At 37.1% G+C, this 12,562-nt stretch overlaps 1 protein-coding gene across 1 annotated transcript; it reads left to right on the forward strand.

Moving 5' to 3' along the window:
- The first annotated feature begins 1 nt into the window (after position 1).
- selenbp1 (selenium binding protein 1) lies at positions 2-6,806 on the forward strand. Its single transcript, XM_058392172.1, has 12 exons — positions 2-163; positions 3,383-3,439; positions 3,526-3,638; positions 3,788-3,973; positions 4,563-4,683; positions 4,911-5,093; positions 5,201-5,382; positions 5,468-5,546; positions 5,629-5,750; positions 5,841-5,933; positions 6,103-6,221; positions 6,364-6,806. Exons 1-12 carry the CDS (start codon positions 160-162, stop codon positions 6,524-6,526), a joined length of 1,422 nt encoding a protein of 473 aa, XP_058248155.1. The 5' UTR covers positions 2-159; the 3' UTR covers positions 6,527-6,806.
- The last annotated feature ends 5,756 nt before the right edge of the window (positions 6,807-12,562 follow it).

A 12,562-nucleotide genomic window follows, 5' to 3' on the forward strand; every position in this document is an offset into this window, starting at 1 on the left:
ATAAATGATTTGCAGCATTTCCAGTTTTCGCCTTAGTCCTGGTTACATAACCGACACTTTCTCCTGCAGTCTGTAGGACGCGCCTCGTTTCTTTATAAGATCCTTCTGCTACATCAAGTCGATTGTCCCTGTAAGAAACTTTTCGAGAGTTTCAACAGTATGGGTAAGTATACGTCTAACTGTGAATCTTGAATATCATGTTATTCTGGGGTTTTCTTTACGTTTCTTTCATGCACACGTGTGCGATGTTGAGAGTTATACAAACTAAAGTTTGCAGTCCTGAAATGGTGTTTCGTCATACATGAAATAATCGATATTATTATTATTTCTACATATACGGTGAGATTTGTACTAATAATGCTCCCACGGTAGTGCCTGTTAAATTTGCACCAAAGATTTGTACATTAAGAATAACCGATTTGGCCCAAAAATATTACCGTAAATACAGAAGGTGGGTGCTTGTTTTCAGTAAAACTACAGAACTATAGTCTGTTCCCTCAGCACTAATACACCTGATTTACCTGGCTGGAGATGAGTCAGGTGTCTTGGAACAGTATGAACAGTGCAGTGCAAACAATGGGTTTTAATGAATTCATTTAAGGCGAGGGGTTCAACAGAGCCAGAAAATATGCTAATATTGTTAATATAATATAACATGTTAATATTCTTTTTCTGTAACTGGGAAACACGATTAGTTTGCTACAGCAAAATGGCGTGCCAAGATAAGGCTTTTGTTAAAGTGTATCTGTACAATTGGATCCTTTTTTTTTTTAAAGGGCATAGGTGCTGTAATAGTCTAGTTATTAGAATTATAATTATTATAAGTTATTAGACAGTGTTGATTTAGGTGGTCGCTATACCATGTATAGCGTCATGTATAGCTGTCATATGGTCAAGTTGTAACATGACCATATGACAGCTTAAAATCCTCCTCTAACAATTTAATACATTTATTATCTTATAATTAAATTATTTTCAAAAAATAGCTTTTAAAAAAGAACATGAAGCAAATGTGGATTGCTTACTTACTTAATTCATTCATTCATTCATTCATTCATTCATTCATTCATTGTCTGAGTAGGCTGTCTATGAATTAGTTCAGGTATGCATGACCCTTTCACTGTATTACCCACCTTTTTTATCACCATTATAGATTAAAAGTTAGTTGTACTGAGCTAAATACATATGGAATGTAACTAATAGTCCTATTTGTGCTGAGGTATTGAGGTAGTTAGTTAGTTAGTTTTTAAATCAAAGGAGAATCCTCAAGGGTTTTCTTTTTTGTTTTCTATTCTTTTTTAGTGTTAGACACCATACATGGGATGATGTATAAATGTATAAATTTACAAATCAATGCATTAAAAGATCATTACCTCGTCTGTTCTTACTGACTGAGGTTTCTGAACAAAGTTTCCGAACAGATTACAAAATTTTCTAGGTTACAAAATGCAAGGTTTATTAAGAAGAAGACGACATGGGAACATTGCATGGACTTTATAGTATCAATAAAAGCCAACTACAAGTGCCCACTATTCATATCGACCTTATTGCTGACACCAAGCATGAACAGATTGTCACAACTTTATGGGTCACTTCTAGCTGTTGCTTTGGCCATTAGGCTTTAACCAGTGTTGAATGAGTGTATTTCAATTATGAGTGCATTGTGAAAGTACTTAAAAGAATTACACAGATGGCAAATATTTGCATATTGGTTTTTTTAGTGATAACAACTCCAGTGCTTGGTAGTGAAGGAGAGTTTCATGCCATATCTGTACCAGGACTTTGTTTTGGAAAGTCATAAAAATGCTGTAACTGGAAACTTAACTCTTTCCTTTTATGTCTCCAAAATGGTCAATGTATGATATATGAAAAACAAAGAAAAATAGAACGCAACAAAAACTTTTGTTTTGTCTTGCATAAAGACTACCATGAAATATTTGTTGAAGACTCACTAGAGTTTCTGTTTATCAGAGGAAGGATGTTGTATAACCTTTGGCAGTGCTTTCTGTTTCTTAACTTATTGAGAAAAGTCACATCTGTTGCTTCTCATATAACAACCACTCTATGCTTTTGCTCACTTTTTCAATAATTAACTATATTGAATAAATGTTGGAATATTTATTAGTTTATTTATATTTAATTTTAAAAAATGTGGGGATGGGAACATATTTATTTATTTTATTTCTTTTTTATTGCAATATCACAAAATTGTGCAAAATGTCATCTGTCTGGAATCAACGATCATGCTATAATACACACTTTTAAATTTATAACTAAATTTACCTTTGAACATTCAGAGAACTTTACATGGGGTTAAAAGGCGATAAAACAATCACCTTACTCTTATCATATCAAATAAAACAAAAGAGGAACTCTTGCTACATGAATTTACTAGAGTACTGTAAAGCCAAGCCTCAGCTGTCTGTTATATTGCTTAACTATTTCATGTCTGTTGTAATATTGCCTAACTATTTCATGTCTATATAAATATATAAATAGACAAATATGACATCTCACTGCAGAAGATATATTGTGTGATATATTTGTATTAAACTCTAATCCAAGTAGCTGCATCACCTTTTTAGGAGATATCAGTTTTTTATTTTTTTTATTTTTTTTTCTAATTAAGACTAAATAAATGTTTTTCTCAGCTTCATTAACAGTGGGATGTGGCAGTGAACAGGCTTTGTCTCACTGGACTAATGCTAGTTTCTATTATGGCTTTTCCTCACCCATGGCTAAAACCTTAGTTAGATTTACAGTCTGTTTATACGTAATGTAATCATTTTAGACATGTTGAAATTTCTGCTGGGAATTTTCCATGTTTTGCTACAAGTTCTTGAGCAATGTCTTTTTAGAACTTTATTACTTTATCAAAGATTGGGACACAGACATGAGACAAACTGAAGGAAATATTGTGCTGCTCGGTTTGGGTCCATGTGTCCCTTAGATGAAACAGTTACTACAAACTCATACAAGTTCTTCTGACTGATCACCTTTATCCTTTCTATCCTGATGGAAGTAGTCTCTTCAAGGATGACACGCCCATATCCACAAGGCACTAGGGCTCAGTGACCAGTTTGATGAATGATGATGTAAATCATATGATTTGGTCGTCACAGTCACTAGATTGCCGGAATATCTTTTGGAGGAGTGTTAGAGTGTTCCTCAAGTAGAGTTCCAGAGACTGTGCCTAGGTTCACTGAAGCTGTTCTAGTGGCTAATTGTGGTCCAGTCCCTAAATAAAACACTTTATTGTTTTTAATCCTTTAATTTGTCACATTGATTCCATCTAATCAATTAAACATGAATCTAATCCGGATAACACTGAATGTGAATTTGTTTTAATAGCAAGTTGTTTTTCTTTTTTTTCTACCCACAGCGTCTACCTGCTCAGGATGTGGACCAGGTTACAAAAGTCCTCTTGATGCCATGAAAGGTAAGGCAACACAAAGCTTGGTATCTCTGACTCTATCCAAAGAAAGAGATGCAAGATAATAACCTGTAACATGAACATTCCCCAAGGTCCTCGAGAGGAGATTGTTTACCTGCCCTGTATTTATCGGAATACTGAAATCCGAAAGCCTGACTATCTTGCGACTGTTGATGTGAATCCTAAATCTCCCACTTATTGTAAGGTAAGACAAAATAGAAGAAAGGATTAGGTTTCTGTTACAAGCTGTTTAATGCTGTACTAATTAAAGCTTTTCTCCTCTATAACAAAAATCTTTGTTTTTATTTAATACTTCACAAGTTAGTAATGCATGTGTGCACTGGGTGTATGTAGGTGATCCATAGGTTGCCAATGCCCAATATGAATGATGAGCTGCACCACTCTGGATGGAATGCCTGCAGCAGCTGTTTTAATGATGGCTCCAAAAAACGCAACCGGCTTATCTTACCCTCACTGATTTCCTCCCGGGTCTATGTCATTGATGTGGGAACAGACGCCCATGCTCCACGACTTCACAAGGTGAGTACTGAAGAAAAATTGCAACCCTCTCTGTTGGAAAATATCACTTACCTGGGATGGATAAAAAAAAGTTTGTCAAAATCTTAAGTACAGTGTACTACTAGTACAAAAATACTAGAAAGTAGAAGAAAGTGATCGTTTGTAAAATACTTTCACTAGCCACTTTATTAGGACCACCTGTATACATGCCCATTCATGCAATTACACACTCAGCAAATCAATTGGTAGCAGTGCAATGAATATAGTAGTGCAGATACATTTTAAGACCCAAAACTGGACAAAAGACCTTATACACCTTATTACATATATATTTTCTTGTGTGGTTGTTTTTCACACCATTCTTTAAAAAATCTAGAGACTATTGTGCATGAAAATCTCAGCCAAATACAGCTGTTCATCTACTGAACATATTTTTCCCCATTCTGTTTGATGTGAACCATAACTGAAGTTTTTGTGATCTTGTCACATGATTAACTGATTGGATAAGTGCATGAATAAACAGACGTGCAGGTGTTCCTAGCTATGTGGCCTGTCAGTATAATATCCGTAGAGGTTCAGCCACTTCCCATTAATCGATTTGTTCCAACAGACTGTTGAACCTGTGGAGATGTTCTGGAAATGTGGCCTGGCCAATCCTCATACTTCTCACTGCTTGGGTTCAGGCCAAATTATGATCAGTACCCTGGGCGACCCCTCAGGAAATGGAAAGGGTAATATACCACCTTGGGCAATTGCTATGCAATATGCTATGTTCCTATAATAACTCAAAGACATGTAATGACTATGCCATATTCATGATGAAATAAGCATTTATTATTATTATTATTATTATTATTATTATTATTATTATTATTATTATTAAGTACTTTAAGCAGTTTTCACAAGTGCCTAAAAATGTTTGCAGTAATGAAGGTATATTTGATCTCTGTGTGACTAGGTGGATTTGTGTTGTTGGATGGTGAGACATTTGAAGTGATTGGAAACTGGGAATTGCCTGGTGAAGCAGCACCCTTTGGATATGACTTTTGGTACCAGCCTCGCCATAATGTGATGATTAGCACCGAGTGGGGAGCACCCAAAGTACTCGCCAATGGATTCAATCCTGCAGATGTCAAAGCAGGTGTGTATTCTTTGTTGATTATTCATTTGTGACCACTGATGTGGTTTGTACACATAATTATTTTTATTACAAATAGAGCAAAAGGTGATTTAGACTTTGCTCTGCAGGTCACTATGGACAACGCATCCATGTGTGGAACTGGACCACTCATAAGCATATGCAGACTCTGGATCTGGGAGAAGAGGGCGCTATCCCTCTAGAGATCCGCTTTCTGCATGATCCTGCTGCATCTGAAGGTTATGTGGGCTGTGCACTCCAAGGTACAGTGTTCCGCTTCTATAAGACTCCGGTAAGCAAATGTTAAACTTTCCTCTCATGAAATTTCTATTGTCTTTATATTAGATGTATTGGCTAAACTTACACCTGTTTCGTAGAAAGGTGACTGGGCTGCAGAGAAAGTCATCAAGGTTCCTAATAAAAAAGTAGAGGGTTGGATCCTGCCTGAGATGCCAAGTAAGGATTTTGTAGACTATCCTGAACCTAGAGTGCTCACAAACAAAAATGTGTTTATGTATGTAAATGTGTCTTGCTTCAGGTCTTATCACAGACATTTTAATCTCACTGGATGATCGCTTCCTGTACTTCAGCAACTGGTTGCATGGTGACATTCGACAGTATGACATCACTGACAGGAGAAATCCCCGTATGGTGGGCCAGGTGGGATAGCACTATGAGAATTTAAAAAAAGATTAATAGTTTTCAACAATTTTAATTAAATTAAATAATTTAATTAAAAACTGTTGTAAGATCTTTCTGGGAGGCAGCATTCAAAATGATGGTCCTGTTAAAGTACTAGAGGACAAAGAACTGGATCAGCAACCTTCCCCACGAATAGTGAAGGTAAGCAGCACGTTTTTTAGCTGGAAATTCATCTGACGTGGTGTGTAGACTGAAGGTACGATACAGACTTGGTCATGAATTAAAATAGGATACCTGATTCATTTTAAAGGCTCTAGAAAAATACACTATTTGTTCCTGAAATTGATCAGTATGTTTTCTTGTGAATCAGGGCAAGAGAATTCCAGGGAGTCCACAGATGCTGCAACTTAGTCTGGATGGAAAAAGACTCTATGTGACTACTTCTCTGTACAGTGCATGGGACAAACAGTTCTACCCTGAGATAATAAAGTAAGATTATACAGTTATACACACATTATCAATTCAGATAGTCATGTGGCAGCAGTGCAATACATAAAACCATGCAGAGCTTTAATTAGTTCACATCAAACATTAAAAAAATATGATCTGCAAAACGTGTGTCTGTTTTTAGGCAAGGCTCAGTCATGATGCAGATTGATGTGGACACAGTGAAAGGTGGCCTGACGGTGAATGAGAATTTCTTGGTGGATTTTGGACAGGAACCTGACGGTCCTGTTCTCGCTCATGAGATCCGATATCCTGGAGGGGACTGCACCTCCGATATCTGGCTGTGAAATGGCAGCTCTTATTTCTACAATATTCTACATATACCTGAGGCACTAAACAGTTATCCTTCTTGCTTAGTTATCAGTGCATAGTTAACTTCATCATGCTTTGTATTACTTGTTGTCTTTCTAGAAATCAATATGTGACTGATGTTGATAAAAATTATTCACTGACTAACTGACACCAATGGTTGACCTGCATCACAATCATTTTTGTAATCTCCGTGTGAAACTGTAGTCCACACTGTAACTCGCTTTTTCAAAATAAAACACAATGTGAAGGCTGTAATATGAATCATTTTTTCCAATATACACTAGATATTAATAGTATTTAATTAAAGCTAACCATTAATATTACATGTGTTTCATTTGAAGTCAAGTTTATTACAGAACCAGAGCAGAAATTATGTTCATGAATTAATGCACTGCATAAACATACACAATATTTACAGTTATGAAGGTTTAAACTCTGGTATAAAGCTATATACACCAATCAGGCATAACATTATGAGCACTGAGAGGTGAAGTGAATAACACTGATTATCTCTTCATCATGACACCTGTTAGTGGGTGGGATATATTAGGTAGCAAGGGAACATTTTTCCTCAAAGTTGATGTGTTAGAAGCAGGAAAAATGGGCAAGCGTAAGGATTTGAGCGAGTTTGACAAGGGCCAAATTGTGTTGGCTAGACGACTGGATCAGAGCATCTCCAAAACTGCAGCTCTTGTGGGGTGTTCCCGGTCTGCAGTGGTCAGTATCTATCAAAAGTGGTCCAAGGAAGGAACAGTGGTGAACTGGCGACAGGGTCATGGGCGGACAAGGCTCACTGATGCACGTGGGGAATGAAGGCTGGCCTGTGTGGTCCGATCCATCAGACGAGTTACTGTTGCTCAAACTGCTGAAGAACTTAATGCTGATTCTGATAGAAAGGTGTCAAAATACACAGTGCATGACTGGCCAGGGCTGTTTTGGCAACAAAAGGGGGACCAACACAATATTAGGCATGTTATGCCTGATCGGTATATACTACAATATAGCAATAGCTAAAAAAAAACATGAAAATCAGTGTGGTTAATTGGCCAACTTCCAGTTGTTCTTTTACTACAACAAGTCTACAATGATTTATGTGCAGGTATAAACAAGTTCATAGCTATTTCCAAAATCTACTTCCTCATATCCTTACCTCCTGATTCTTTCCATAGTTCAAAGTTCACAAAGCATATAAGAAAAAGGTAAGGAGGAATCACTTTCTGTACTGAGCATTAAATATTATTTTATTAATATGTGGGCCACCTTATTAATGTAGCATGGATTCAGAACTTTGGGCTCTTTCCAATTTCTTAAAAACACAGAGAGACTGGATTTGCACAGATCTCAGAAATCTGTGTCCAGTGATTCAATTATCAGTAGATATCAAGCAATGCAAGAAAGTTCATGTCATGCATATCATTGAAGAAAAGCAATACAGTTTCTATAGTGTATTGTATTTTGTGTGTGTGTTTTCACAATTGTGGCTGCATTTGCACAGTTGCACACATTGCAACATCTCAGTGAAAGTCTTGAGCTGGCTGTTTTGAACCTCAAAAGCTAAACAAATACAACCCCTCCTTGTAGACTTTCTCGCAAGGTCCTACTGCTGAAACACCGAAACACTGAAAAGTACTGAAAAGAAAGAATACTGTCTTTTCTAGAACAATTTAATGATTTATAAAATGTATAAATTGAGAGCAAAATAAAAATGCCTTATATCCTTAATCGTCTTGCATGTTGGTGGTGCACATTGTTTTTTTTTATTTATTTATTTATTTATTTTTGTTTGTTTACACATCTGGGGTATTTCAGAGACCTGTGGTTTGCATGTGAGCAGATTTTATTGACATCTGACAAAATGTGATGAGATATAAAATGGTCACGCTTGAAATAGGGAAGAAGTTTGGAAAATGTAAGTCAAAGCGACACCTTGTGGCCATAATTCCCTTGCCTCAACTCTTTCAGACAAACTGAAACACACTGATCAGGCATAACATTATGACCACCTGCCTAATATTGTGTTGCTCCCTCTTTTACTGGCAAAACAGCCCTGAACCATCAAGGCATGAACTCTACTGATCTGAAGGTGTACTGTTGTATCTGGCACCAAGATGTTAGCAGCAGATCCTTTAAGTCCTGTAAGTTGTGAGGTGGGGCCTCCATGGGACAAGACTTAAAGGATACTTACAGGACTCAAAGGACTTACATGACTTAAAGGATACTTTTGATAGATACTGACCACTGCAGACCAGGAACACCCCACAAAGAGCTGCAGTTTTGGAGATGCTCTGATCCAGTCTTCTAGCCATCCCAATTTGGCCCTTGTCAAATCCTCACGCTTGCCCATTTTTCCAGCTTCTAACACATCAACTTTGAGCACAAAATGTTCACTTGCTGCCTAATATATCCTACCCACTAACAGGTGCCATGATGAGGAGATAATCAGTGTTATTCACTTCACCTCTCTGCCGGATCAGTGTATTTCTGAACTTCTGAATTACTTTATTGTTATTGTGTGTACACAATCAACGAAATGGGGTTAGCAGCTCTTAAGACGCCTAATAACAACTAAAAATCAATGACTAATTAAATAGATAATAATAGATAAGTAACCAAAATAAACAGTATAAACAATATAAAAAGTACTGCAACGACAGTATATTGTTATAATTGAAATAGTGCAAGAAGCATTACAGCATTAGCATAACATGTATGTTCGTACAACTAAAATATCAATGATAAGAATGTCGTACTGCAGAGGTGGACGAAGTACACAACTTCCTTACTTGAGTGAAAGTACAGATACTACTGGTCAAACATTATTCCATTACAAGTAAAAGTTGTAAAGACAAATTTTTACTTAAGTAAAAGTACAGAAGTACTTGTTTTTAAAAGTACTTAAGTATCAAAAGTAAATGTCAACGCATTTATTATTGCATTGCTGTATGCAATACTTACAGTACCTTTTGTAGCAACCTAGCAACCTTATTTCTTGAAATTGTGATTATGGCTTACAGATAAGGAAAACCCAAAATTCTGTGTCTCAGAAAATTAGAATATTACATAAGATCAATAAAAAAAGGATATTTCAAAGAGAAATGTCAGACTTCTGAAAAGTATGTTCGTTTCTATGCACTCAATACTTGGTTGGGCCTCCTTTTGCAAAAATGCGTCGTGGCATGGAGGCAATCAGCCTGTGGCACTGCTCAGGTGAAATGGAAGCCCGGGTTGCTTTGATAGCGGCCTTCAGGTCATCTGCATTGTTGGGTCTGGTGTCTCTCATCTTCCTTTTGACAATACCCCATAGATTCTCTATGGGGTTCAGGTCAGGCGAGTTTGCTGGCCAATCAAGCACAGTAACACCATGGTCATTGAACCAGCTTATGGTACCTTTAGCAGTGTGGGCAGGTGCCAAGTCCTGCTGGAAAATGAAATCAGCATCTCCATAAAGCTTGTCAGCAGAAGGAAGCATGAAGTGCTCTAAGATTTCCTGGTAGATGGCTGCGTTGACTGTGGACTTCAGAAAACACAGTGGACCAACACCAGCAGATGACATGGCAGCCCAAATCATCACTGACTGTGGACACTTCACACTGGACTTCAAGCAACATGGATTCTGTGCCTCTCCACTCTTACTCCAGACTCTGGGACCTTGATTTCCAAATGAAATGCAAAACTTACTTTCATCTGAAAAGAGGAATTTGGACCACTGAGCAACAGTCCAGTTCTTTTTCTCCACAGTCCAGGTAAGACACTTATGACGTTGTCTCTGGTTCAGGAGTGGCTTGACACGAGGAATGCGACATTTGTAGGCCATGTCTAGGATTCATCTGAAGCTCCCCCAAATTCTTGAATGGATTTTGCCTGACAATCCTCTCAAGGCTGCGGTTATCCCTTTTGCTGGTGCACCTTCTCCTACCACACTTTTTCCTTCCACTCAACTTTCTATGAATATGCTTGGATACAGCACTCTGTGAACAACCAGCTTCTTTAGCAATTACCTTTTGTGGCTTACCCTCCTTGTGGAGGGTGTCAGTGACTGTCTTCTGGACAACTGTCAAGTCAGCAGCCTTCCCCATGATTGTGTAGCCTACTGACCCAGACTGAGAGACCATTTAAAAGCTCAGGAAACCTTTGCCGGTGTTTTGAGGTAATTAGCTGATTAGGGTGCGACACCATGACTTTCCAATATTTAACTTTTCACAATATTCTAATTCTCTGAGACACAGAATTTTGGGTTTTCCTTATCTGTAAGCCATAATCATCACAATTTCAAGAAATAAAGGCTTGAAACATTTCACTCTATGTGTAATGAATCTATATAATATATGGGTTTCACTTTCTGAACTGAGTGACAAAAAATATTGACTTTTTTCATTATATTCTAAATTTTGAGATGTACCTGTACACATCTATGTGTATCCACTCATGCACATTTCAATCAAATGGTCTGTAAATAAAGACTGGTCAGAAAAAAAAAATCTAACCTGCTTTAAAACCCAGCTACACAACTGTAGCTGTACAACCACCCAACAGCAACACTGCTTTAACAAAGAGTTATATATATTTCCACAATTCATTTACATCGTTTTAATATGCATTTACACCATTGTCCAGGATGCTTCCTCCTGTGTGCAATGCGTTGTGGGCAATATTACCCATTACAGTGTGCATTGTTCTGCACTTTGAATTTCTACCGGAAGTAGTAGACCATCCAGGAATTTTTGGAATACTCTTTTCAGTATACTGAGATTTGGGGCATACTAATTCTATTTTTGAATACTATTTAGGACACATCGTATGAGAATTTGGACACAGCATACGTTTTTGTGTGTTAACTAACATCATTACCAATGTGTTGGTGGTGTATAATATACAAAGCATATCTTCGTCCAGTTTGTCAGCAATTGATCAATTGAGCAATTGAGTTAAAAAAAAAATTATGGAAAACCACTGAACTTTACAACATGATTAATGTAACTACTTTCTACTCAATGACATTGACAGAAATGTAGTGGAGTAAAAAGTAGAGTATTTGTCTTTCAAATGTAGTGAAGTTAAAGTAAAAAGTATCCAGAAAAAATAATACTCAAGTAAAGTACAGATACTCAAAAAGTGTACTTAAGTACAGTACTCAAGTAAATGTACTTCTTTACTGTCCACCTCTGTCATACTGTTTCAATTCATTATCGTATCTCAGTGGTTAAGACATTTTACATTTACATTTTAAAGCATGAACAGTTGCCCTTATCCAGAGAGACTTTATCTCATTTATACAACTTAGCAATGGAGGGGCTCAAGGTCCCAGCAGTGGCAGCTTGGGATGCTGGGAGTTCAACTCTTAACCTTCCAATCAGTAAGCCAATGTCTTAAACATTTCCTTGGACAATGGACTTCTGCTCAGAAGGTCATAGGTTCTAATTCTAGCACTGCTGGACCCTTGAGTAAGGCCCTTAACCCCAAAGTGCTTAGTTGTATAAGTGAGATAAATGTTAGTCACTCTGGATAAGAGTATCTGCCAGAATGTAACGTCATGAAATTTATGGTCACATCTGGATATCAGACAGTCACAAACACATAGGGATTTAAGATGGAAATGTACTGTGAAAAATATTAGAATCCTAGATCATGTGTGTGTGTGTGTGTGTGTGTGTGCCAGAGATAAGTTCCTAGAGGTTTACTCACATGTCCTGCTGTAAATCTGTCATGTCAGGCCTCTGACGTCAGTAGAGCTGTAGGATAAAATTGCTGCTTTTCGTACTTTTGCAACACCTTACTCTCAGTATCATCAAAAATTTCATAAGCACAGCACAAATTGAGCACTTCCCCTTGGCTGTTAATGTCACTGATTTAAGTCACATTGTTGTGTAACAAGAACACATCTTTGATTACCAAGTGGAAATTTGAGAAAAGAACATCCTGATCATGACCTATTATTTCTTAAGCTACTTGTTGCAGCAGTTGTAGTCATTGTCATATTTTAAAAGCTATTGAAATTTGCTATTGTAACGTTT

This window comes from Hemibagrus wyckioides, linkage group LG01, assembly GCF_019097595.1.
Source record: "Hemibagrus wyckioides isolate EC202008001 linkage group LG01, SWU_Hwy_1.0, whole genome shotgun sequence".
Taxonomy (NCBI): Eukaryota; Metazoa; Chordata; class Actinopteri; order Siluriformes; family Bagridae; genus Hemibagrus; species Hemibagrus wyckioides.